Source organism: Hyla sarda, chromosome 9 (genome assembly GCF_029499605.1).
Source record: "Hyla sarda isolate aHylSar1 chromosome 9, aHylSar1.hap1, whole genome shotgun sequence".
NCBI lineage: Eukaryota > Metazoa > Chordata > Amphibia > Anura > Hylidae > Hyla > Hyla sarda.
The window spans coordinates 137,064,446-137,091,255 of record NC_079197.1 but is presented as its reverse complement, the minus strand read 5'-3'; the positions used below and the strand labels follow the sequence as shown (position 1 = coordinate 137,091,255).

Genomic DNA, 26,810 nt, shown 5'->3' with positions numbered 1-26,810 from the left:
CGCGCTACTTCTGGCTCCTGCGGCGTCCTGCGCTATTGCTGTGCGCTGCACAATGACGAGTGACGTCCTCAATGCGACGTCCCCGTCAGTGCCCACAGTGACAGCTCAGGACGCCATTTGAAGATCGAGCTATACATGCAACATCTAGGGGTCCACATTTGAACCAATAGTACCCTTGCCTAAATTGGCTCAAACAAACAAACTTGTATCTAAGGGGTTAGGAAAAATACAATATATACACCTCTAAGCGCACTGGGCGCACACAATTAACACCAGAGAAATAAATACAAAAATCATTTAAAATATATTTTATTTTATTAAATTCAATTTATATTTCTATATTAATTTAATAAAATAAAAAAATATATTTTAAATTATTTTTGTATTTATTTCTTTGGGGTCATTTGTGGGTTCGCCCAGTGCACTTATAGGTGTATATCTAGGGGTCCCAGTTTGAGGCCCTAGCTATACGTGCAACATCTGGAGGTCCGCAGTTTGAGGACCTAGCTATACGTGCAACATCTGGAGGTCCGCAGTTTGAGGACCTAGCTATACGTGCAACATCTGGAGGTCCACAGTTTGAGGACCTAGCTATACGTGCAACATCTGGAGGTCCGCAGTTTGAAGATCTAGCTATACGTGCAACATCTGGAGGTCCACAGTTTGAGGACCTAACTATACGTGCAACATCTGGAGGTCCACAGTTTGAAGACCTAGCTATAAGTGCAACATCTGGAGGTCCGCAGTTTGAGGACCTAGCTATACGTGCAACATCTGGAGGTCCGCAGTTTGAGGACCTAGCTATACGTGCAACATCTGGAGGTCCACAGTTTGAGGACCTAGCTATACGTGCAACATCTGGAGGTCCGCAGTTTGAAGACCTAGCTATACGTGCAACATCTGGAGGTCTGCAGTTTGAAGACCTAGCTATACGTGCAACATCTGGAGGTCCGCAGTTTGAAGACCTAGCTATACGTGCAACATCTGGAGGTCCGCAGTTTGAAGACCTAGCTATACGTGCAACATCTGGAGGTCTGCAGTTTGAAGACCTAGCTATACGTGCAACATCTGGAGGTCCGCAGTTTGAAGACCTAGCTATACGTGCAACATCTGGAGGTCCGCAGTTTGAAGACTACTTTGGGTTCTGCCATATGTGGTGATGTCGTTCTTAATACAGTATATGCAGTTGTACATACAGTAGATGCTACGTCACCACATAACGCAGAACCCAAAGTACGGTAGTCTCCAAACTCTAGATGTTGCACGTATAACCTAGTTCTTCAAACCGTGGATTTCAAGCGTTTGCAAAACTACAACTTCCAGCATGCCCGGACAGCCGTTGGCTGTCCGGGCATGCTGGGAGTTGTAGTTTTTCAACTGCTGGACGCCCACCGTTTCCAGACCACAGTGTTAGGTGATTTGCATTGAACTGAAGCCTTCAGTAGACTTAAAGCGTACTCGTCAGATCCAACCAATTTTTTTTTATATATCACTCAGTACCTAATCCTGACCATGTACATCTAATTTTTATTTGTCTAGCACCTTTATTTATTTTTTTATTACACTTTTAATTTAGCTCACTAGTCTGAATTCCTCTCAAAGGGAGGGGGCGTGGCATCACTGTGCAGGTCTCCGCCCCCTCCCTCAGTATGCTGTCTGCTCACATCTCCCCTAGCATTAGCAGAACTACAACTCCCAGCTTGTCCTCACTGACAGTAGCGGGACACAAGCTGACAGTGGGAGGATTTTTCCTCCAGGTGTTAACCCTGCGCTCACAGCTGTCAATCAAGGGAGTGTGTCCATGACATAGGTGATGACTCATGGACACAGCGGGACTAGTATATTTCCTAGCAGGCAGGGGGGGGGGGGCAGTTGTTTGACTGGCTTTATCAGTATGAAATACTGAAGATTTTCTAATGAAAGCAATTGCAAAACCTATTGGTTATACATGCTTTACAACATATCAAAAGTTTTTGTATCTGGCAGTGCCCATTTAAAGCTTGCGGCAGTCTGGGCATGCTGGGAGTTGTAGTTTTGTAACAGCTGGAAATCCACACTTTGGAGACTAAGGTTGTACATGCTGCAGATCCTACAATATGGCAGAACTCAAAGTGACCCCCATTTTTGGACTCTAGTCACGTATTTGAGTCCAAAAGCTTCACGCTAGGACTCTGGCAGGCTGTGCATTCGGAAATCCATCCTCAGTGCATCTCGTGTAAGGAAAGAATGAATTCCAGCGTGTGAATATTTTATAGCTTCCTGTAAGGTTAGTGACAAAGAGCAGACAGAGTGACCTATATACCTCCCACATCAGGGGCACACAGTGCTGTATCGACAGGTTATCTATATTAATGGGATCCCCCCAGGGCTTCTTCTTCCTGGCTGTCTACATAGAGTTATTCACTTCACTGGAACTCATGTTTCATTCTGTATGTGCGCCGTTCATCTAGAACAAGTTATCTGAAGGAAAAATTTGTTTTTAAAGGGTCCACTAGGGGTTATCCAGGGAAAAAACTTTTTTAATATATCAACTGGGTCCAGAAAGTTAAACACATTTGTAAATTACTTCTATTAAAAAAAATATTAATCCTTTCAGTACTTATGAGCTGCTGAAGTTGAGTTGTTCTTTTCTGTCTAAGTGCTCTCTGATGACACCTGTCTCTGGAACCGCCCAGTTTGGAACAAATCCCCAAAGCAAACCTCTTCTACTCTGTTCAGTTCCCGAGACAAGCAGAGATGTCAGCAGAGAGCACTGTTGTCAGACAGAAAACAACAACTCAACTTTAGCAGCTGATAATTAATGGAAGGATTAAGATTTTTTAATAGAAGTAATTCACAAATCTGTTTAACTTTCTGGAGCCAGTTTCTTAACCGTATGGTGGCTAATGTTGTCCTTATGGTTTGGTATTAGCGTATGGTCGCATGTTGCGGCATATACGCTGTGAACTTCATGCACGTTTTTCTCAGATTTGATGCTGAGGATTTTATTGCAGATTTTATTCTGTGAATTTTATCCTATATTCAATGATTAAAAGAAGAAAAAATGGAATATGAAAACTCACTGATAACATCCTGTGGATTTCCTGAAATGCGTAGTGTATATGCTAAATGTAAACATACATACATATCTGATGGGCTTTGCCACAGTTTTTTTTTTCACTAACATATTCAGTATACTTCTGTAAAGTGTCCACATGAACTGTAGGCTCACAGTGGTAAAGCATGGGCCCATATTTCTATAGGTGCCATATTCCTGATTCATTCCACTTACAGGGCATTCAGAAAGTCTTAAAGGGGTACTCCGGTGCTTAGACCTCTTATTCCCTATCCAAAGGATAGGGGATAAGATACCTGATCGTGGAAGTCCCGCCTCTGGGGACCACCGTGATCTTGCACGCCGCACCCCGTTTTTAATCACTCCCCGGAGCGTGTTTGCTCTAGGTCTGATTACGGGCGACCACAGGGCCGGCGGCGTGTGACGTCACACCTCCACCCCCGTGTGACATCACGCTCCGCCCCTCAATACAAGCCGATAGGAGGGGGCGTGCCCGTAATCAGACCCGGAGCAAACACGCTCCGGGGACTGATTACAACTGGGGTGCCGTGTGCAAGATCATGGGGGTCCCCAGCGGCGGGACTCCCGCGATCAGGCATCTTATCCCCTATCCTTTGGATAGAGGATAAGATGTCTAAGCACCGGAGTACCCCTTTAAGACCCTTTGACTTTTCTATAATGTGCAATGTTGCGGCCTTGTGCAAAAAAAAAAAAAAAGAAAAGAAAGAAAGAAAATCAAGATGTTTCCCATCATTGTGCACTCAGTACTCCATTATAAACAGACCTTTAGAAATGTTTGCAATTTTCTTTAAAAAAAAAGGGAAAAAGGAAATACTAGAATTGGACATAAGAATTGGACATAAGTATTCAGACCCTTTGCTATGACACTTGAAGTTTAGCTCTGGGGCCTCCCATTGCTCTTGATCATCTCTGAGATGTTTCTACACCATGATTGGAGTCACCTGTGGTAAATTCTTTTGATTGGACAGGACAGGATTTGAAAAGACAGAGCCCTGTTTATAAGGTCTCACAGCTGACAATGTATATCAGAGCAAAATGTGGCAGCCACTGGGAGTTAGACAGATTGTCGTATGTGACTCGGGGTGGTTAGATGTATCACTTTGTGATGCCAGGGCACCATTAACCTACACGGTCCGAAGATATGACATCTTCTCCTGGGCCAGGCGCGGGATAATAAATACACCGATGTCAGGTTACAGATAAGTGTCTTTTACTGAGGCAGGAGTAGTTGTTAAAGTCCTCACAGCACAGATTAGAGCAGAGGAGATGCATAGTAACCCTTGGGAGCCCTGTACACTTGCTGGGACTTATAGTGTATTACACCCACATGTCTTTACTTGGAACTTTAGATTTAGTTTTGAGGCCTCCCATGCTGAATAGGGTTCTGCTAATGTCCAATTTAAAACTACACTGCCAGGGTAAGAACTAGCCCTTGGGATCCAGCTGCCAGAGGCTTTCTACTGTATCTATCCTGGACTAGTACTGTGTGGCCTGTCAACTCACCGACTCCTGTGCCTACAGCTAGGAATTTTTGACTCCTCCCAGGTGGGGAACACTTTCAGAATGGCGCGGTCGCTCACTTGAAGATTTTAGGCTTCCCTTGAATCACCTCACACTCCTGCTGACTCCTCTCCACACGGCAGCTCACACTCAGCTTTGCACTCAGGCTCTCCAAACTCCAAACACTGAGACTAAACTGTATATCTCCTCCCCCCCCACACTATATATAACCTAGCTAGGGGGCCGCCCATTGGGCAATCAGGGTCCCATGGGTACTCTGCAACATACCTCCTAACAGATATTCTTAACATTTATTAAAAATACAGTGCAAAACATTGCAAATCAACAGGCAAAGACTATAATGAATATTAAGGCATCGCCTGAGCAGTCGGGCCCAGTGCAGGCACCTAAAGCAATCTTTACCTGACAGGACCCACTCTGGTACTGGGACACCACACAAAAACAAGCCATGCGGTGAAAAAACTGCCTGTAGAACTCAGATACGGGATTGTGTGGAGGCACAGATCTGGAAAAGGGTACAAAAAGGTCTGCAAGACAGAGGGTTACCAAGAGCACAATGGCCTCCATAATTTTGGAACAACCAGAATTCTTCCTAGAGTTGCCTGTCCCAACACAAAGTATTTAGAAGAGAAGGGCCTTGGTAGGAAAGGTGACCAGGAACCCAAAGGCAACGCTCGCTTATATTGCACTTTAATTGCACACTTAACCCATTGAGGTGAATAGGCATTGTGTAATGCATAATTTCTCCTGTTTTTATCTATAGATTACTGTTGTTTTATTGTCATGGAACTCTATGTAGTTTCTATATAGTTTCATCCCTTTCAGATGATCTGTTCATCTACAAATAATCATACAATGTGCACAAAGAAAACATTTACATCTGTCACCATAGAATAAAAAATAAAAAGCATGCTTTGTTTTATTGTTCATTCAAAAATAGACTGAATGGGTGCAAACTAATACAAATAAAGAGATCCATTGAAGTCGATGGGGATTTAAACATATCAGTTAGGTCGGGTTCCCACTTCCATCTGGAGCTTTTGAGTGCGGCCAGTGCTGACTGAATCAGGAAGCTCTAGGACCGCACAGACATTGCCGTCCCCATAGACAGCAATGTCTGCAGAGCGGATTCTGCAAGAACATTGAGCGGGTTTAATGGGGGAGATTTCTCAAAACCTGTCCAGAGGAAATGTTGCCGAGTTGCCCATAGCAACCAATCAGATCGCTGCTTTCATTTTTGAAAAGGCCTCTGGAAAATGAAAGAAGTGATCTGATTGGTTGCTGTGGACAATTCAGCAGTTTTTCCTCTGGACAGGTTTTGATAAATTTCCCCCAATGTTCTGGAAGAACTTTTTGCTCTTAATTTTCTGTCAGAAATTCCAACCAGAAAATTCCACAGTGTGAATGGGTTCATGTAAAACCTATTCACCTGCATGTTAAAGGGGTTCTCCACCATAAGGTGATTTTAGTACGTACGTGGCAGACAGTAATGGACATGCTTAGGAAGGATCTGCGCTTGTCTTGGGGCTAAATGTTGTGTCCATGAGTCCATAACACTGTGGATAGCTTTTTGTGAACTGGGATTTCCTGTTTGAGTTTTCTTTTTCTGACTACAGATCCCATAATTCCATTTTCCTCCCTCCCACACATCAGCCACCCCAGCCATTGAAACATAAATGAGCTGCATCCATTCAAAGGACCTGTGGTTTTCAATCAGGGTGCCTACAGCTCTTGCATTAGTTGCAGATTGATCCCTCCACCCATTGAAGCAGACAGGCTCCCTGTCATCAGCTGACTAGTGATGTCAGGTCTCGGCCGCATTGCAACCTGGGAAAAATCTGAGACAGCAGTCATTTTGTATGCTGGTAAAAATAAATATTGGGGTGAAAATCACAGAAGAATTGTGAGAAAACCGTCACACACAGGTACAGACACTATATTATGAACTACACTAACTTTACAGCCCCTGTAGCATAGTCAAATAAAAAAAAAATTCCTGGAATACCCCTTTAAGCTTCATGTTACGGAATTTCCGACCGAAATTTCTGAGCAGAATTCAGATTGGAAATTCTGTAGTGTGAACTCAGCCTTAATTTCCATTTGATGCTCAAACAGAACAGAAAATGGAAATTAGGCAGAGAAGCTAACGAAGGTTGTCATGCTGCTCCAGGCATCACGAAAGGCATGTAATACAAAGCGCAAAAGTTTACTGGCGGGAATGTTCATATTATAGGGATTTTTATACTTTTCTATTTACTACAATAAAAAAAAAAAATCCATGACTAAACTGTGACCAATATGTGACAGAAATATGTGACAGACATCGACATGCTGCAAATGTTAAAATCTGTATTGTTGGTTGATTTACATGTGGAAAACATTCCATAGCATGTGGATGAGATTTGTGACATCCTATCTACTGGTTCAGTACTGTATTCTGCTGTGGATATTACCTGTGCAAATCTGTACTATGCGGACGTACCCAGAATAAAGAGGAGCTGGGTAAGGGGGGTTGCAGGAGGAGAAGAACTATGCAGAGAGACGGGGGTAATGGAAATGATGGGGCAGGGGCCATCAGAAATTTCGGGGCCCCTTACACAGCTTAGGGCCTGGGCCCCCTGTGGCCCGCGGCTAAGTCTGCCCCCAGAGCCCACCCCAATTATATATTTTTTCCTAATGATATAATCTAATAAACCCTATTCTGGTTACTGTGAAACCACCCTAAAATTGGCCAATATTCCCACATACTGGTCCAGATTTATTTAAATGTGTGAGAGAAAAAAAATAGAGAGATTTTCCCACAACAGCCAATCAGGTTTCACTTTACCAGAGCTGAGCTGTGATTGGTTGTTATAGGAAAATCCCAATTTTTTCCATCACACAGTCTGATACCAGTAAGTGCTCTGCAGAAAGTATAAGTGATGATAGTTACATAAGGGACTTAAAGGCGACGTCTTCTCTGATCAAAGTTCTTCATTATTTCTTTTTTTTCCCTCTCTGACCTGCGCCATTGTGAAGACTTCTCTTTGCTGCGACTCCACGGAACCTGTCAGAGCAGCCAGACAAATGCCCATGACTTTACAAACTTTACAAACTCCCCACACAGCAATAGCGCCTGCTTAGTGTCCTCATATACTTATAGGCCCCTCTGTGCCCCCATATTATATATATATATATATATATAGACCCCTCTGTGCCCCCTTATAGATTTGTGGACCCCCCCATCTGTGGCCCCATATTTGTAGACCCCCTGTGCCCATATATATTTCTTGACTTTCTTGACAGACCCTTCTGTGCCCCATATAGATTTCTAGACCCCCCCCTTTGTGCCCCCATACAGAATTATAAACCCCTCTCTGTGCCCCCATATACCATTTCTGGACTCCCCCCTTGTGCCCCAATATATATTTGTAGATCCCCATCTGTGCCCCAAAGAAAACATTTTTAGAATCCCCCCTGTGCCCCCATATATATTTGTAGACCCTCCACTGTGCCCCCATATACCATTTCTAGAATTCCCCCTCTGTGCCCCCATATACATTTCTAGACTTCCCCCTCTATGCCCCCAGAAACATTTCTAGAATCCCCCCATGCCCCCATAAACATTTCTAGAATCCCCCTCCCCGTGCCCCCATATATATTTGTAGACCCCCATATATAGCGGTAGGCCCTTCACAGACATACTGCCTCCAGCCATATACAGTGTATGCACTATGTCTGTGTACTGCATTGCTCCAGGGCTCTGATCACTGCTACTCTGGTCCAGGTCAATATCTACTTCTGCAGGTCCCCGGGCCGTAGAAGCAGTGATCAGGGCTCTGAAGCTGCCCAGGTACTGGAAACTTGCCGCCCGCACGTCCTCCTTCTTCTGTTCTGCGCCGCTCCTCCAGACTGGGCGCACATCACTTTAGTGACATAACTGCGCACACTGCCTCCCGGCCGCCTTTGCGAATTAAAAGTGGACGCGGCCTGTGAGTAGCCCGGACATCCCTGAGTAACCGGGACATCCCTGAGTAACCGGGGCATCATTGTGTCCCGAAAGGATCTTTTGGGACACAGGGATGTTCAGGTCATTCACACATCCTGCCAGCGATTGATAATGGTCGCAGGCCATGGGCCCCTTACATGGGTACTGCCTGTACCCCCTGATGGCGGCCCTGCCCAGGATATTTAATGATAAAGATGAGTGAGTGACCACCAGTTCTCTTCATACTAAATACCTCTTCTCATAATAATCATGATTATACCTTTCGGACGGGCAAGTTGCCAAGGTAGAAAATCTCTGGACCTACGTTAGTCACACAGAGAGGACCCTGTGAAATTTCCGGCCCACGCAGATAAGACTTGGGTGGTTTTAAATATCTAATGCACCCGATGTGAGAAGCAATAAATGCTCCTGACACAACAAAGAGAATATAAAGTGAGCCTGTGAATGCTGAATTATAGTGCGTGTCACAGTATTAGAGATGGGGGCACTGGCGGCCTGCTCCCCCCTCCTGCATGGCGCTGTCATGTTCCAGCGGTGAGATAGATGTTATATGCCCACTTGCAGTTCCACGCACTGAGGGAGCGAGGCAGCCAGGGCTTCCATCACTCAGACAGCTGCCTTAAAAGCCTATTAATATTTTATTACTTGGTTTGCTTGCTCTTTATGCTCCCCTGCTCTGCCTGTGACTGACACATTATCATGTACGCTCACTCCCGTAACAGGGGCTGCCCCAGGGAAACCTACAAATTCTAGGACTGATTTGTTTCCTGCTCTAGAACCTGGAATAGATTTGGTTCTTATAGAAGTAGTATATGCCAAGTAACTTCACAATGAAGAGGTCTATTAGGATTAGAAAACATGGCTGTTTACTTCTTCAACAGCGCCACAACTGTCCATGGGTTGTGACTGGTATTGCAGCCAACTTGACTAAAGGGAATAGGGCTGAGATGAAATACCACACAAACCCTGTACTAGTGTGGCACAGTTTCTAGGAGTAAGGAACCACGTGTTTATTTCTGTACAACCTCTTGAAACTGACAAACACCCATGACCCTATGAAGAGCTCTTGTAGGCCATTCATAAGGTAATTCCATAGAGAACTTAGCTCACATATTTTCATTCTTTCTCCAGATGAATCTGTGAGAAATGTTTCTAACCAACCACCTTAAATTGTCCCCATTGCAGCTGCTGTAAAGTAAAACTGTCACCAAGTTCACCCACACTAAACCCAATACACTGGATAAACAGGAGGCCATACATGGGTCACTTTTTTATGTTTTCCTGCCGCCGAGTTGTCGTTCGCTAAAGTTCCGAAATTTTGCCCTTCACTTGCGCCCTGAAGGCGGATGCCCCGCCGGCAGCCCTGCTTTGAGTCCCGGAGGAAGGGGCCTTAGCCCGCCCCCCTTGTTCGCATATTCATTTTACCCCTGAGTGCAGCGCATCGGGAGAGCGTTCTGTGCAGTGTAACTGTGCATGCGCCAGTCCCTCGCTACACCCGGAAGTCGTGAGTGGCGACACTTCAGAAAGAGGTACTTCTGGGTGTAGCGAGGGATCGGCGCATGAACAGTTACACTGCACAGAACTCTCTCCCGAAGCGCTGCACTCAGGGGTAAAATGAATATGCATACAAGGGGGGGCGGGCTAAGGCCCCTTCCTCCGGGACCCATAGCAAGGTTGCCGGTTGGGAATCCGCCTTCAGAGCGCAAGTGAAGGGCAAAATTACGGAACTTTAGCAGACGACCACTTGGTGGCAAGAAAACATAAAAAAGTAAGTGACCCATGTATGGACTCCTGTTCACTCACACTGTAACCCAGTGTATAGGGTTTAGTGTGGGTGAACTTGGTGACAGTTTTCATTTAAGACCTTGTGGTGTGGACTACATTTCCCAACATGACCCATCGCATGTTGCTATACAGCCCATGCAGGCTGAGGAAATTTAGCAAGGAATTTTTGGTGACTAAAGGGTGGTGTGTCTGTGTATTGTGGGGTGTTGTGACTAGAGTTTGTGACACCAGACATGTTAACCACCACACTCCAAGGAAAAAATAATTGCCTGTGCAAAGCGCTAGATAAAAAAATTCCTCCAATGCAAGGTTAGGGAAACCACTAGTAACTTTACTTCAGGAATCGCAGATAGGTGATATGACATGTACAGTTCAGATTTTAGTGCGATTTATGCTGAAGATAGCAGTAGGGAACCACAGTTGCTGTATTGGCACTTTGGAACTTGTAGTCCTCCACAACTTAGACATGGCTTAGACTGAGCTAGCCTTGACTTGACTAGACTGACTGACTGGGACTTGATTTGACAAAGTAGGAAACAAAGACTTCAGAGAAAGAAGGTAGCTGCCGCCGGCCTAGAATTTCACACACAGGGTTCCAGGGTTAGGGCTTACCACTAGGGTGGACTTATTTGGACTGGAGCTGCTAGAGGCTTTCACTCACATTATGCATTGGTTTCTATGGGGCCTGTCGGCTCTCTTGTCACTTCTCCCCAAAGCTGACTTGTCTAAACTTGACATGGACAGACTTGAATGAAGGACAACCTAGTCAGCGGGATCTGTGTGCGGGCAGACAACCACTCTGGAAAAGGTAAACTTAGAAGACAAACCGGGAACCTGTTCCCATTAGAGGTATGGGGCAGGTATACTACACAGATCCTTCACATAACTCTGACTGGACTCAACTATCTAACTCTCTAACTCCCACCTGTCTAGACAGACCTGAATGGAGCAGGGCAGGAGGCCCTGATTGCCCAAAGGTCACATGTGATTCCCCATGCATTCTCCTTCAAAGACACAGTTAACTCTTTACAGGATGGGGAAAATTACAAATGCATTAAACAAGGACAATTAACATTTGAATGTGTTATACAACACATGACCTTTAAAGGGGTATTCCGCCCCTAGACATCTTATCCCCTATCCAAAGGATAGGGGATGAGATGTCAGATCTATATTGAACAAACTACCCTAGGGTAGTAAGGGGCCAAATTCAAACTCAATAACTAAACCCCAAGGCCGAAGCCCGGGGTGTAAACCCCTATTGCTTACCCCTTAAAAATTAGCTTTTATTATTTATAGTTAAAAAATAATTCCCACAACAGAAAAATTAAAACTGACAACCATGTGATCCAAATATATCAGTAGGTGCATTAAATAGGATCAATGTCCTCTCAAGTACTAGGTAGCCCTGCAGTGGCTGCCTATTCAGAGGATCACTCTGGTGTCGCTTAAAAATACACACAACTGCCGCATCTACATGTTTCGCCGCCTTCGCGGCTTTCTCAAGAGGCAATGGTGGAAATGGCCACCAGAAGCAGTGGTGAGAGATACTATAACAACATTTGTATCATATATCTGGACATTGACTTTATGTTACAAGCACACTCTGCCACAAAACTGAACTTTCATTGATTTTATTTCTGTTTGCGGATTAATGGACCTTTTTCTATATACATCGGAACACTAGTACACAGGATATTATAATTTTTATTTTTTATATTCTTAGCATTTTTGATATCCCACTAGGGCCCAGTGGGATTATCACTAGATAGTGCCAGTCTAATGTGTTAATCTATCATTATTTTAATATTTATATTTAATTAAAAATATTTTATGACTAACGCTGTTATATTCTAATTTATCTCCACCCTTATCATTATGCACCAAACTGGTGAGGTCCTAGAGGTATAAGCTATTTTTTTGTACTTTATTGTTATTTTGTTGCCGGTGGGGTACGGCTATAGCCTTAATTACCTCGGTCCTTCTGTTGTGAGCTGCACCTAATTTTTAGTTCCTAATTTACAAATCTGTTTAACTTTCTGGCACCAGTTGATTAAAAAAAAAAAAGTTTTTCACCAGAGTACTCCTTTAAGTATACTTGCAGTACTGAAGAGCTGAAGGATAGATCGCCGCTTAGAGACTCGGCCGTCTCATATGGATAGCGGTGATAGTGGGCTTCAATGATGGGGACTGCAGTGCTTCAATGAGCCGTGAATTTTTCCAAATCATGTAGAATGCGCCATGACTAAGAGCTCACGCTCGAAACGCGTCGGAGTTTCAGTCAAATTTTTAGGGTGACATGTAACTTGCCACTCACGGTGGCTGCAAGTCTTTTTTACCATGCATTATTAAACGTTAAGTTTTATCCGAAAATTTCTTCTACTAGGAGCTGGACCCATCTCTCTTCTATTTTTTCCTGCACCACACACCCCACCATTACCACAGCAGCATATGGCAACATTAAAAATTACTCCACAGAAGCCCCCCTTATATTTGCAGTAAACATCTGTCCTCTCCATTATGACCTTATTCTCAGAATTGTGTAGGGTTCAAAAACATTTCCCAAATCACAGACAAATCCCATTAAATCCTCATATGGTCAGATATCACAGTGTGGTACTTCATTTGCACAACAAATACTGACAGTAAATTCTTAATCGAAGCACAGGGCAATACAGGGATATTAAAAGGAGTAAAAGAGCTCTGTAGGATTAATGCAAGTAATAATCCTCACACATATCTCTACTTGGTTCCTATAACGCTGCAGGGAGCAAGGACAGACGCTACATATTGTAACATATGGCCGAAGGCGATCTCCATCTTACTGTATACTAAATATAACTGTTCTGCTTGAGGACAAGCTGCAGTACATACAGAACAGACACATATGTATACTGTATTATGGTATATTTGTGGGCTGGGAAATATCTCCATGTTTAAAGGGGCTGGTAGGTAGGCACAAGATGGTAGGCAGAGGGGCCAGAGGCAGATGGGATCAGGTAGGTGAGGTCTGGCATTGGGGACAGAAGTAAATGAGGGTATGTGGTGGGATTAGGCATGAGAGAGGTCCCCAGAGGAGGACAAGCAGGGGTGGACAAGGACAGACATTGAAAAGGCAGGTACACAATGACAGGCAGTGAGATTTAACACAAGGGTGGTAAAGTCCTCAGGGAGGTGTGAGTAGGCAATGGAGTGGGAGGGGGCTGAGAGTAGGCTATATGAGGTAAGGGCAGGCAGTAGGAAGGTTATAGCAGGCAGTAGGGAGACAGAGAGATGAAGTCACACAGGAGACAGGCAAGGAGATGATAGCAATAAGTAGACAGACAGTGAGGTGAGATCAGGCAGTAGACAGGTAGGGAGGTGAGGGCAGGCAGTACACAGGCAGGGAGGGGAGGGAAGACAGCAGGGAGAGGAGAACAGACATTAAGGAGGAGGGGAAGTGAGGGCAGGCAGTAGATAGGCAGGGAAATGAGGGCAGGGAGTAGACAGACAGGGAGGTGAGGGCAGGCAGTAGACAGACAGTGAGGTGAGGGCAGGCAGTAGACAGACAGTGAGGTGAGGGCAGGCAGTAGACAGACAGTGAGGTGAGGGCAGGCTGTAGACAGACAGTGAGGTGAGGGCAGGCAGTAGACAGACAGTGAGGGGAGATCAGACAGTACACAGGCAGTGAGGTGAGGAAGGCAGTAAGGAGGTAGAGAGATGAGGGTACCCAATAGAAAGGAAGGAAAATGAGGGCAAGCAGTAGACAGACAGGAAGGTGAGGGGAGGCAATAGACAGACAGGGAGGTGAGGGCAGGCATTAGACAGACAGGGAGGTGAGGTCAGGCAGTAGACATACAGGGATGTGAGGGCAGGCAATAGACAGACAGGGAGGGGAGGGCAGGTAATAGACAGACAGGGAGGTGAGGGCAGGCAGTAGACAGACAGTGAGGTGAGGACAGGCAGTAGACAGACAGTGAGGGGAGATCAGACAGTACACAGGCAGTGAGGTGAGGAAGGCAGTAAGGAGGTAGAGAGATGAGGGTACCCAATAGAAAGGAAGGAAAATGAGGGCAAGCAGTAGACAGACAGAAAGATGAGATCAGGCAGTAGACAGACAGGGAGGTGAGGGCAGGCAATAGACAGACAGACAGGGAGGTGAGGGCAGGCAGTAGACAGACAGGGAGGTGAGGGCAGGCAGTAGACATACAGGGATGTGAGGGCAGGCAATAGACAGACAGGGAGGGGAGGGCAGGTAATAGACAGACAGGGAGGTGAGGGCAGGTGATAGACAGACAGGGAGGTGAGGAAAGGCAATAGACAGACAGGGAGGTGAGGGCAGGCAGTAGACAGGGAGGTGAGGGCAGGCAATAGACAGACAGGGAGGTGAGGGCAGGCAGTAGACAGACAGGGAGGTGAGGGCAGGCAGTAGACAGATAGGGAGGTGAGGGCAGGCACTAGACAGACAGGGAGATGAGGGCAGGCAGTAGACAGACAGAAAGGTGAGGGAAGGCTGTAGAAAGACAGGGAGGTGAGGGCAGGCAGTAGACAGACAGGGAGGTGAGGGCAGGCAGTAGACAGACAGGGAGGTGAGGGCAGGCAGTAGACAGACAGGGAGGTGAGGGCAGGCAGTAGACAGACAGGGAGGTGAGGGCAGGCAGTAGACAGACAGGGAGGTGAGGGCAGGCAGTAGACAGACAGGGAGGTGAGGGCAGGCAGTAGACAGACAGGGAGGTGAGGGCAAGCAGTAGACAGACAGGGAGGTGAGGGCAAGCAGTAGACAGACAGGGAGGTGAGGGCAGGCAGTAGACAGACAGGGAGGTGAGGGCAGGCAGTAGACAGACAGAAAGGTGAGGGAAGGCTGTAGACAGACAGGGAGGTGAGGGCAGGCAGTAGGACTGCAGGGAGAAGAGAGAGACAGGAACAGGACAGTGAAATCTGCAACTTCACAATTGGACTTTGGTGTTTCCCCTTGGGGCGAATTATTAATTATTTTCTCCTTTTTGTCTACAGGGTATTTGGCCTTTCTTCTATCAGGAACAGAAAAGATGCAACAATGAATGACGCCTACGTTATCTTCATATCGACCCCCCTCTGCTGCATATAAAGAATCAGGTTCTTAGAGCTGACTATTGACCACTACAGAAATCATGAAGAATTTCTAACAGGTATCAGAGAATTAAAGAGAAGATAGAAAATAAGAGCTGAGCCAAAACAAGGCTAAGTAAAAAAAACTTTGCTCATTGGACAATGGCTTCTCCCAGAATCCTCTGGAGACTACAGTAATACTGAAGAGTAATGGAGTGTCTGCACGAGTTACAGCACCCCCTACTGGATCGGTCAATGGGGACAGGTATGCTCACCCCTCTCCTCTCGAAAGATGGTGGAGGTGAAGGATTCATCTGGAAATGTCTACCACACCGCACACAACCAGGCGGAGAACTACCCCAACAGTTTCTGGATCCTGGGAGCCTTCGAAGGACTGTGGATTCTGGGGGTGGGCGGGTGTCAGATGTCTCTTTTTGGAGGTCAACAGATCCCCGGATCTGGAGGGGGAAAGACTATTCAGAGACTACATTTGTAGACACTCAGGGGAGCCCAGATATCTGCAAGAAGTTATTGTTCACCCCAGAAAAAGACATTCATACTGTGTCCTGTGATGTGCAGGATGATGATGTGCTGGATATGGAGGTATGTACACAATTCTGCCAAAATCTGCCAATACTGATGGCAAACACTGTGACAACACCATGGCATCTGAAGCCTCCAATAGGTTTTCCACCACCTTCTTTTTAATGGGAAGAACAGCACAGTTTACAGTAATGTTCTTGCCATCATAGATAACAGAAACCTTACTGGACCCTTTAGCGTCAATGGGTCCATGTACTGGAGAGCAGATCCGCCATAGCTTTTGATGCAGTGTTAACACAAATAAACACAAAGTCAAGCTCACCTTCCCTGTTGTAGTGCACGGACCAGCACCCAGCTGAGTGCACCACAATGACTTGAAAAAGTAGAAGATGGTCCAGCACATCAAAGAATGCAGCTTTAAATCGGAACTTGACACAACACAGGTAAAATTGGCTACAACATCAAACGCGTTTCGAGCGCATGCGCTCGAAACGCATTTGATGTTGTAGCCAATTTTACCTGTGTTGTGTCAAGTTCCAAATTAAAGCTACATTCTTTGATGTGCTGGACCATTGTGATAGCCTTGGGGAGTAGGGTATTTGGGGTGTAGCTGTGCGGTGACTAAAGGGTGTCTGGTTAACCCTTTCTATTCATGATGCCAGGGTGCGGGCTCCTCTGTAATGCTTGTCCTACCGCCACCCTTCCCAAGAGCGATAGGGAGATATGGAATAATTGAATGTCCACGACCGGAGAGTTTGCTGAAAACAGTTGGAACTTTTACTGAAGATTTTATGCAAACTTCACAACAGGAACAGTCTCTACAAATGCAAATTCTCTTGGAGATTGACAAAGGTTGGGACCTTAAGCAATATAGAATCCTTAGACTGATATGCGCTGTTCCACTGGATTTAGGGGATTTAGTTTTGGTCCAGTAGTCACGGTAGCTTTAGCAGGAATTAGATTAGAACTCACGGTTTAGTTTAGACTGAGGCTGGTAGGTTTTCTGGCCTAGCGTGTCTTCGAAAGTTGCGCAGATCCATCCTGCTAGTCCATTATCCACAAGAGCAGCAACCCAAGAGAGCGATAATTGGCTTCAGCTCCCTTATATGGGCAGGGGCTGGACTAGTGCTAATTGGTCCGATACTTGTGTCAATCACCTTTACATAGCATTATGGGTAGCATGTGACCCAGGGACCTCCAAAGGTCCTCTAACATACCATAGAGGATTTAACATGGTCACATGACCGAAGGTCCTGTAACGTTAACCAGGTAAGCATTCTATACATTATATTACATATACGCATTATTATTAAATATGTACATATATAAACATTATAGCATTAGAATAGAAGAGAGGCGACTAGGGGCTGTCCCACCTGGGGGACCCTACCTGAACGTAGTAACTCTGACTTAGGGGACCACCACACTAGGTACGGTATGCAATACGGTACAGGGACACCACACCATTGTCTACTTTTTCAAGTCACTGTTAACACAAAACATGATGCTAATAGGATTAATAGATAGATGAGGCCCCAGTTACAGATTTTATTTTGGGGTCCAGGGGTTTTCATTACTGCCTCTGTTTGTTGCTATCTCAGTTTGTGTGATAATGTTGCACTCATCGTGGCGTTGTTGTTTGCATTGTGTTATGGCATTGTATCTGACAGACAGTACTTGCACGCTTGGCTGCCCTAGAATTGTCAGGTCATTTACAGACTGATTCGAAGCGAAGCGTCCGTGCGGGGGACAGAGAAGGCACCGAAGGGGAGGGGGGAGGTGGCAGGGATGCATTTTCCTCATCTCGACCATCATTGTTGACATTTTCACCTAAAATACCTGGAGGTCAGAGCAGCTTAGGATTTCTCTGAGATACTGATGATATATAGCGGCTGCAGTGTAACGTTTAATTATTTACCGTATGATTTATGTCTTGGAGTTGCACAAATGTAATTATATGCAAATGTACACATTCTCCGATAACGCCTGCTGTAAAATAATTAAAGGAATACTGTCAGCTTTCTCCCCCCGCACTAACCAGCGGTACTGGCAGTGCGGGGGACACAGTTTGATCCTTACTGTGCCCGGATCCGCTGTGCCGTTCAGCCGTAATCTTTTATTTTCGGTATATGCAAATGAGGTGCTAACTTGCACCGGCCGGGCTAAATGGCACTCTGACGTAAGTGCCGCTGGCCGCAGCGCCGCCCAGCTCATCAATTTTCCTCCCCTCCCTCCACCTCTCCCTCTTCTCCCCGCTCTGTGATGAAGAGAGAGGGGAGGAATATTGATGAGCTGAGCGGCGCTGCAGCAGACGGCACTGACGTCAGAGTGCCAGTTAGCCCGGCCGGTGCAAGATAACAACTCATTTGCAGATACCGAAAATAGAAGATTACAGCCGAACGGCGCAGCTGATCCGGGCACAGTAAGGATCAAACTGATCAGCATCCCCTGCACTACCAGCCAGTACCAGTGGTTAGTGTGGGGGGAGAAAGCTGACAGTTTTCCTTTAAGCCAGTCAGTATGGGGTATAAACCGGGTTCTTCTCTTTGCAAAGGGGAGTTTGTGCTATGTGAACCCCCCACTCCTTTTCCAATAGGCAACATTTCTACTTCATAATGGAGACATAACACATTCATGAACCAAGCACAGCATACAAAACAGACAGCACCCCAATAACATCAAAAATGACCCCAATAAGAGTATCATCACAGGAAGCTCAATAACAACACAATCTAATTAATCTCATTGCCCCAGTTCACAAGGCCAACAAAATGCCCCATAAACAATAAAATCTAAACAATACCAGTAAAGTGCTCCAATAAATAACAGAGTTTCAATAGAGTGCTCCTCATTAACAATGGCATTGTTGTCCCTGAGCTAGTGGGCGGCGCCTTGCCTCAATGATGACTTTCATACACTTCAGACACAAAGAGGTCAGAAAGCAGCATGGAGGACATTATATAGCAATGTTGAGCAGTGTAAACTGTAAGTTAATCACCAAGGTGAGACAGTAACACTTAGTAGAGCTTTCAGACACTATCTCTTCTACTCTCTCTTTGACTTATGGGTAGCATAAAACATTGATGATTTTAGGGAAAAAGGGGTGGAAAGGAGCCGATAAGTGGAGAAAGAAGCTTGTTTTTCTGAGAAAATATACAGTATTACAAAGTTGCCTATATTTGCCAATAAGAGTATCATCACAGGAAGCTCAATAACAACACAATCTAATTAATCTCATAAACAATGATAGCAGATTGCCCCAGTTCACAAGGCCAACAAAATGCCCCATAAAAAATAAAATCTAAACAATACCAGTAGAGTGCTCATATAAATAACAGAGTTTCAGTAGAGTGCTCCTCATTAACAATGGCATTTCTGTCCCTGAGCTAGTGGGTGATGCCTTGCCTCAATGATGACTTTCATACACTGCAGACACAAAGAGGTCAGAAAGCAGCATGGAGGACATTATAGAGCAGTGTTGAGCAGTGTAAACTGTAACTTAATCACCAAGTTGAGACAGTAACACTTAGTAGAGCTTTCAGCCACTATCTCTTCTACTCTCCCTTTGACTTATGGGTAGCATAAAACATTGATGATTTTAGGGGAAAAGGTGTGGAAAGGAGCCGATAAGTGGAGAAAGAAGCTTATTTTTCTGAGAAAATATACAGTATTACAAAGTTGCCTATATTTGCTGGTATTATTGCTTTATGCAAAGTTAATTGAAGTAACGAACATTTAAAGGTACTGTGACTTTGCATTTGGGCTACCATTATTCAGGGCACAACTTAGGCTGGGTTCACACCACGTTTTTGCAATACAGTTCCCGTATCTGGTTTTTGATGAAAAACGGATTCCTTAAATACCGGACTAAACTGTATCAAAACGTGTTTACAAATTTTATCTCATATACAGTTTGAAAAAATGATGTCCGGTTGCATCCATTTTTAACTACTTAAGGACCAAGGGCGACCAGGGGCATACCTGCACGCCCGTGGGAATTCCGAAACCGGGATGCCTGCTGAAATCATTCAGCAGGCACCCTGTGCAAACCCCTGGGGGTCCTGAGACTCCCCCCATGTCCGCGATTGCCGCAAATCAGTCAGTCAAAAAAAAACTATAAATACGCCCCTACAGCGTATAGGGTAAACCCACCAAAAATAAAAGATGTATATAATAAAATGAATAAGAAATATATTAATCTGATAAATCAATAGCCATCAAGTTTAATAAATATGATTTTATTTTACAAAAAATACATATATCATACACAAGCAAAAAAGATTGGTAATAATATATAGCTATATAACATACATAAAAATAGTAATCATTAGCGCAATTTGATAATGTGTATAATTATTTAAAAAAATATTTTGTATATATATATATATATATATATATATGTAAATAAATGAACTTAAAAAATGCAAAGGATAGCAGGGACGGGAAAAGGATGTAAAAAAGGATGTAAAAAAGAAAAGCGTAAGTGTTGGGGTCAACTGATCACCAATGGATCATAAAAGCACCTGTTGCTATAAAATACGTGCAATGTGACACTCTCTTTAAAGCATAAAAAGTGTGTTTAACCTTAAAAATAAATATGCATAAAGTGCAATGTGCAACACAGAAATATAAGTGTATACAATAGATGTAAAAAAGCAAAAAAGCAGTGCAAGAAAACAAAAAATAAGGTGCTAAAAGTGAAGGTGTCAGAATGTAAATACTTGACCCCACATGTAAAAAGAAGATAGGTTCCACGTCCCTGCAATCACCTCCAACGCGTTTCACCGTGACCGGCTTTGTCAAGGAGTATCAAATCAGAAAATCAGTCAGTCAATTCAGACCGGCGACTTGTGGCGATTCTGGGTCAATTGGGTCTCCGTTGACCCGGTAAAAAAGGGAGAATGGGGATGTCCGAGACAGCCCCATTCACCCTTACCCAGCAGGAGTGAGGTGGCACAGGTGCAACCTCACGATCATGTGATTGATCAGTCGGAAAGATCGACCAATCACTACCCTGCTGGGCGGTGATCAGGGTGGCGATCAGGGCTGGCAGGGGTCTCCTACCTCTGCCCGACCCGGCGGGAGTCCCCTCCGGAGTGGCTGCGGCATACAGGAGCTGTGGCAATGGCAGGAACAGCGACGGAAGCCTCCTGCTGTTGCTTAGCAACAACTCTCTGTATGCACAGCCAAAGGGCATGCTGGGAGTTGTAGTTTTGCAACAGCTGGAGTTCAAACTACAACTCCCAGCATGCCCTTTTGTAATCTGTGCATGCTGGGGGTTGTAGTTATGCAACAGCTGGAGGCACATTTTTTCTATGAGAAAGTGTGCATCCAGCTGTTGCATAACTACAACTCCCAGCATGCACGGACTACTAAAGTGTATGCTGGGAATTGTAGCAGTGTGCCTCCAGCTGTTGCAAAACTACAACTCTCAGCATGCCCTTTGGCTGTCAATGCATGCTGAGAGTTTTAGTTGTGCAACAGCTGTAGGCACACTGGTTTTGTATCACTGAGAGTTTGTGACCTAAATCAGTGTTTCGCAATCAGTGTGCCTCCAGACGTTGCAAAAATACAACTCCCGGCATGCACTGAGAGACCGTACATGCTGGGAGTTGTAGTTTTGCAACAGCTGTACAGGGTACATTCACATGGGCAGGGGTTTACAGTGAATTTTCTGCTGCAAGTTTGAGATGTGGCAAATTTTCCACTGCCACTCAAACTCCCAGCAAGAAACTCACTGTAAACCCACGCCCATGTGAATGTACCTTAAAAACACTACACTACACAAAATAAATAGTAAAACACTACATATACACACCCTTACACAGTTCCCCCCCCCCCCAATAAAAATAAAAAACTTCTTGTATGGCACTGTTTCCAAAACTCCCAGTATTGCGACAGCTGGTGACACCCTGTTCGGGAAACACTGCCGCAAGGTATTTTGGTGGAGGATGCAAATCCCTAATTTAGTCCTCAAATGAAAAATGGCGCTCTCACGAGCCCTATCGTATTTCAAGGCAGCAGTTTAGTGCCAGATATGGGGTATTTCCGAACTCATGAGAAATTGTGTTACAAATTTTGGGGGGCTTTTTCTCCATTTACCCCTTATAAAAAGGTAAAGTTGGGGTCTACACCAGCATGTTGGTGTAAAAATTTTTATTTTTTACACTAACATGCTTGTATTACCCCATAAATTTAATTTTCATAAGCGGTAAAAGGAAAATAAGACACCAAAATTTGTAACGCAATTTCTCCTGAGTACCGATATACCCCATATGTGTACATAAAATGTTCTGCGGACGCACAACAAGGCTCAGGAGTGAGAGCGTAATATGTACATTTGAGGTCTAAATTGGTGATTTGCACAGGGGTAGCTGATTTTACAGCGGTTCTGACATAAACGCAAAAAAATAAATACCCACATGTGACCCCATTTTGGAAACTACAAGCCCTCACAGAACGTAACAAGGGGTATAGTGAGCCTGAACACCCCACAGGTGTTTGACAAATTTTTGTTAAAGTTGGATGTGAAAATGAAAAAAAAAATGTTTCACTAAAATGCTAGTGTTACCCTACATTTTTCATTTTTACAAGGTAAAATAGGAAAAAATAAAGCCCCCAAAATTTGAAGCCAATTTCTTCTGAGTATGGAAATACCCCATATGTGGATGTAAAGTGCTCTGCGGGTGCACTACAATGCTCAGAAGAGAAGGAGCTCCATTGGGCTTTTGGAGAGAGAGAATGTGTCCGAAATTCAAGGCCATGTGTGTTTACAAAGTCCCAATGGTGCCAGAACAGAGGACCCCCCCCCCCCCACATGTGACCCCATTTTGGAAACTACACCCCTCACGTTATGTAATAAGGGGTACAGTGAGCATTTACACCCCACAGGTGTCTGACAGATTTTTGGAAAAATGATCCGTGAAAATGGAAAATTTTATTTTTCATTTGCACAGCCCACTGTTCCCAAGATCTGTCAAATGCCAGTGGAGTGTAAATGCTCATTGTGCCCCTTATTAAATTCTGGTAGGGGTGTAGTTTCCAAAAGGGGGTCAATTATGTCGGGGTCCACTGTTCTGGCACCACAGGGGCTTTGTAAACGCACATGGCCCCCGACTTTTATTTTCTCTCCAAAAGCACAATGGCGCTACTTCTCTTCTGAGCATTGTAGTGCACCCGCAGAGAACTTTACATCCACATATGGGGTATTTCCTTACTCAGAAGAGATGGTGTTACAAATTTTGGGAGGCATTTTCTCCTATTACCCCTTGTGAAAATGAAAAATTTGGGGTAACACTAGCATTTTAGCGAAAAATAATCACATTTTTCATTTTCACTTCCAATTTTAGCGGAAATTTGTCAAACAACTGTGAGGTGTTTTTTTTTTGTTTTTTTTGCTGTTAGGCACCATAGGGCTTCCTAAATGCGACATGCCCCCCAAAAACCATTTCAACAAAATTTGCTTTCAAAAAGCTCAACGGCGCTCCTTCTCTTCTGAGCATTGTAGTGCGCCTGCAGAGCACTTGACGTCCACACGTCTTTCCATACTCAGAAGAAATGGGTTTACTCATTTTGGGGGGCATTTTCTCCTTTTACCCCTTGTAAAATTTGGGGGGGGGGGGGGAAACTGCACTTTTGTGATTTTTTTAAATTTATTTACACATCCAAATTTAATGAAAAGTCGTCAAACCCCTGTGGGGTGTTAATACTCAGTGTACCCCTTGTTACGTTCCTTGAGGGGTGTAGTTTCCAAAATAGTATGCCATGTGGGGCTTCCTAAATGCTACACACACCCCAGAAACCATTTCAGCTAAATTTGCTTTCCAAAATCCCATGTAAAAAAAAAATGCGGTTTTTCACCCGAATCAAAAACCGTGTTAGGCTACTGCTTTGGGTACGACAAAACCGTACAAGATGCAAAAATGTAGACAACCGGATGCATCGTTTGGCATATGGCTTTCAGTGGAGAGTCAATGCATACGGTTTTCAATATGGTTCCATACAGTTTTCACATTGACTAACTCTTTTAAAGCATGCATGTACTGTCAATAACATTTTTAAGAACCTGACTGGTTTTGCTACACTAAACTTTCAAAGCTTACCTGTACTATAAGATTTTAAAAACATGCACGGTTTTGTTAGATTAACCCTTCAGATTTAATGCTCTTATTGCTGTTATTGAGCCCTGTGACAGGATCAGAAATGGATCATTTGCCAGCAGTGCTCGCACATGGACTTCCTTTCCCATACTTTTCTGGCCAATGACATGACAGCAGCTACTCACAAGAGGAGAGGTTGTACACGTAGTTCTAGAGGAAAGTGCACCGGACTGCACAAGCTAGCAATGTGTTGAGGGTAAATTTGCAGTACACTGTATTGGAAAGATGGGGATATTGATTTACTTTGTCTCTCTTTTTATTATTTATCTATTATTTGCCAGGGCCAAATACACATTAGCATTGCCAGAGTGAGAGGGGAAAAAGGGAATGAGGAATAAATATATATTTAGGGGCTAGCTCTCTTTCTATGTCCTATATTTGGTGCAAAATAATGCATTTTTTTTTATCAATTTGAATCCAAACAAATTAACTGGGGATCGGGATCTTAGAAAAAACAATAAAAGTTCTAGTAAAAAGTGATTATTGCAGCAGATTTAGAAACAGGTTTGTGGCGTTGTATCTAGTGTAGATAGTAAAAGTGAGAGTCACATATAATAAATTGCTGCCCACTGATCCATATCTTTGGAATAATATGGAAGTGTAAGTATACTGTATGTTTCATAACTGGAATAAAGGACTAGGAACAGCTCTCTGGTATTATATGTAGTGTAGATTAATTCTAAAGGGACACCATGGTATATGACTGGGGCAAATGATACGTAATCCTATTACACTATGTATCAAGATAGTGATCTTACAATGCAGTGTTACAGTATTATATATTCTTTTATGTAAAATTGCCTCACCTACTAGTTTATATCCATATAAGTTTTAACCCTATACTGAAATAAGTGAAAACCTTATGATGAAGTGTATTTCCATTCTCCTGGGATGAATGCGGGTATTATCTTGTTTGGTTAAACAACAAATAACCCACCATTCCTGTCCGTTACAAGTAGATCACAAAATCTAACAGTTATTGTGCATCAGAGTTATATGAAAACAAAAAAAAGAAGTAAAATATGTGTTACGCCGAGCGCTCCGGGTCCCCGCTCCTCCCCGGATCGCTCGCAGCGCCCCGGTCAGACCTGCTGACCGGGAGCGCTGCGATAGTCTCTCTAGCAGGGATGCGATCCATGATGCGGGACGCGCCCGCTCGCGGTTCGCATCCCAGCCTGCTTACCAGTCCTGTCCTCCGTCCGTCCAGTCCCGGCGCGCGCGCGCGCCGGCTCTCTGCGATTTAAAGGGCAAGTGCGCCGCTGATTGGCGCCTGGTCCAAATTAGTGTTTTCACCTGTGCACTGGTCTATATTACCTCACTTCCCCTTCCTAGTATCGCCGGATCTTGTTGCCATTGTGCCAGTGAAAGTGTTCCTTGTATGTCCCAAGCCAGTGTTCCAGACCTCCTGCCGTTGCCCCTGACTACGATCCTTGCTGCCTGCCCTGACCTTCTGCTACATCCGACCTTGCTCTTGCCTAATCCCTTGTACCGCGCCTATCTCAGCAGTCAGTCGGGGTTGAGTCGCTATCGGGTGGAACGACCTGGGGGTTACCTGCCGCAGCAAGTCCATCCCGCTTTGCGGCGGGCTCTGGTGAATACCAGTAACCCCTTAGACTCCGTTCCCCTGGTACGGCCCACGTCATCACCCCACTGACACAGAGGATCCACCACCAGTATCCTCTCAGTACCCGGATCCTGACAATATGTATTAAAAGCAGCAGTATTTTTAACCTAATAATCCGTTCCCAGTTTACGGGAAAGTGGTTGTTAGTGCACACATTTGAGGACATATTCAAAGCTTTTTGCTCCACTTCTTACCAAGTTCTGTAGTAAATTGTTGGTGCAGAACATTCACATTACAATTTTGAAGGATTTTACGCCAAAAAGAACAGCTGATTTTCTGCTGCGGAATTTCCGATGCGCAAAATCCGCCATAGACCACATTGAAGTCAAAAGGTGTCTGCGACGGATTTTTTCGCAGCAGAAATTCCGCAGCGGCAAATCTGCTGCTGAAATTGCGGAGAGCCTGTCCCCTTAAAACTCGCAGCAGGAAACACTCAAGTAAATCCGCTCGTGGGAACAACCCCTTAGTTTAGATTACAGGCCATTTTCAAAAGTTTATGCTTGTGTTTACATAAAAATTCTGGCGCAAAGTTTACACTACCTTTGTGTGTGAAAATGTAATAAATTGTGGGTTTCTTAATTTTTTTATTTGAGATTTTTTTCAATGTTATATTTAGCATTTTTTTTAACTTGACATTGCAAAACACTGTCGTAAGTATTTTTAAACTATTCTTATTTATTTTTAAATGGGGTCCAAACATGCCATCTGGTGGGGTTTAATTTGAACTGGAGGCATGTTTGGCTTTGGTGTATTGCGCTGCTGTTATTGTTTTATCACGATTTCCAAGGGATTTTCTGAAACTGTGGAAAAAAAATTGGGGCTTCCAAACATTGCCCAGCTCAGTGCTCGGCAATAATCGGAAACTAGGGATCGACCGATATCGTTTTTTTAGGGCCGATACCGATATCGATAATCGGTGGAGGTTAGGGCCGATGGCCGATAACTTTATTATCGGCTATTTATCCCCCCGCGACACCGCTGCAGATCATTGATTTAAAGCGGGCGCTTTAAATCAATGCACTGCAGTGGCTTTTGCGGTGCCATAGA

General features: G+C 44.5%; 1 protein-coding gene across 2 annotated transcripts in view; it reads left to right on the top strand.

The window, feature by feature from the left end:
• TMEM91 (transmembrane protein 91) overlaps window positions 1-26,810 on the top strand; it is a 74,188-nt gene that overhangs the window by 34,207 nt on the left and 13,171 nt on the right. For both annotated transcript variants that reach the window (XM_056539522.1, XM_056539521.1), the window contains one exon: window positions 15,363-16,040. In XM_056539522.1, coding sequence (XP_056395497.1) covers window positions 15,648-16,040 — 393 coding nt within the window. In that variant the 5' untranslated portion in view covers window positions 15,363-15,647. The remainder of the gene's footprint in view (window positions 1-15,362; window positions 16,041-26,810) is intronic.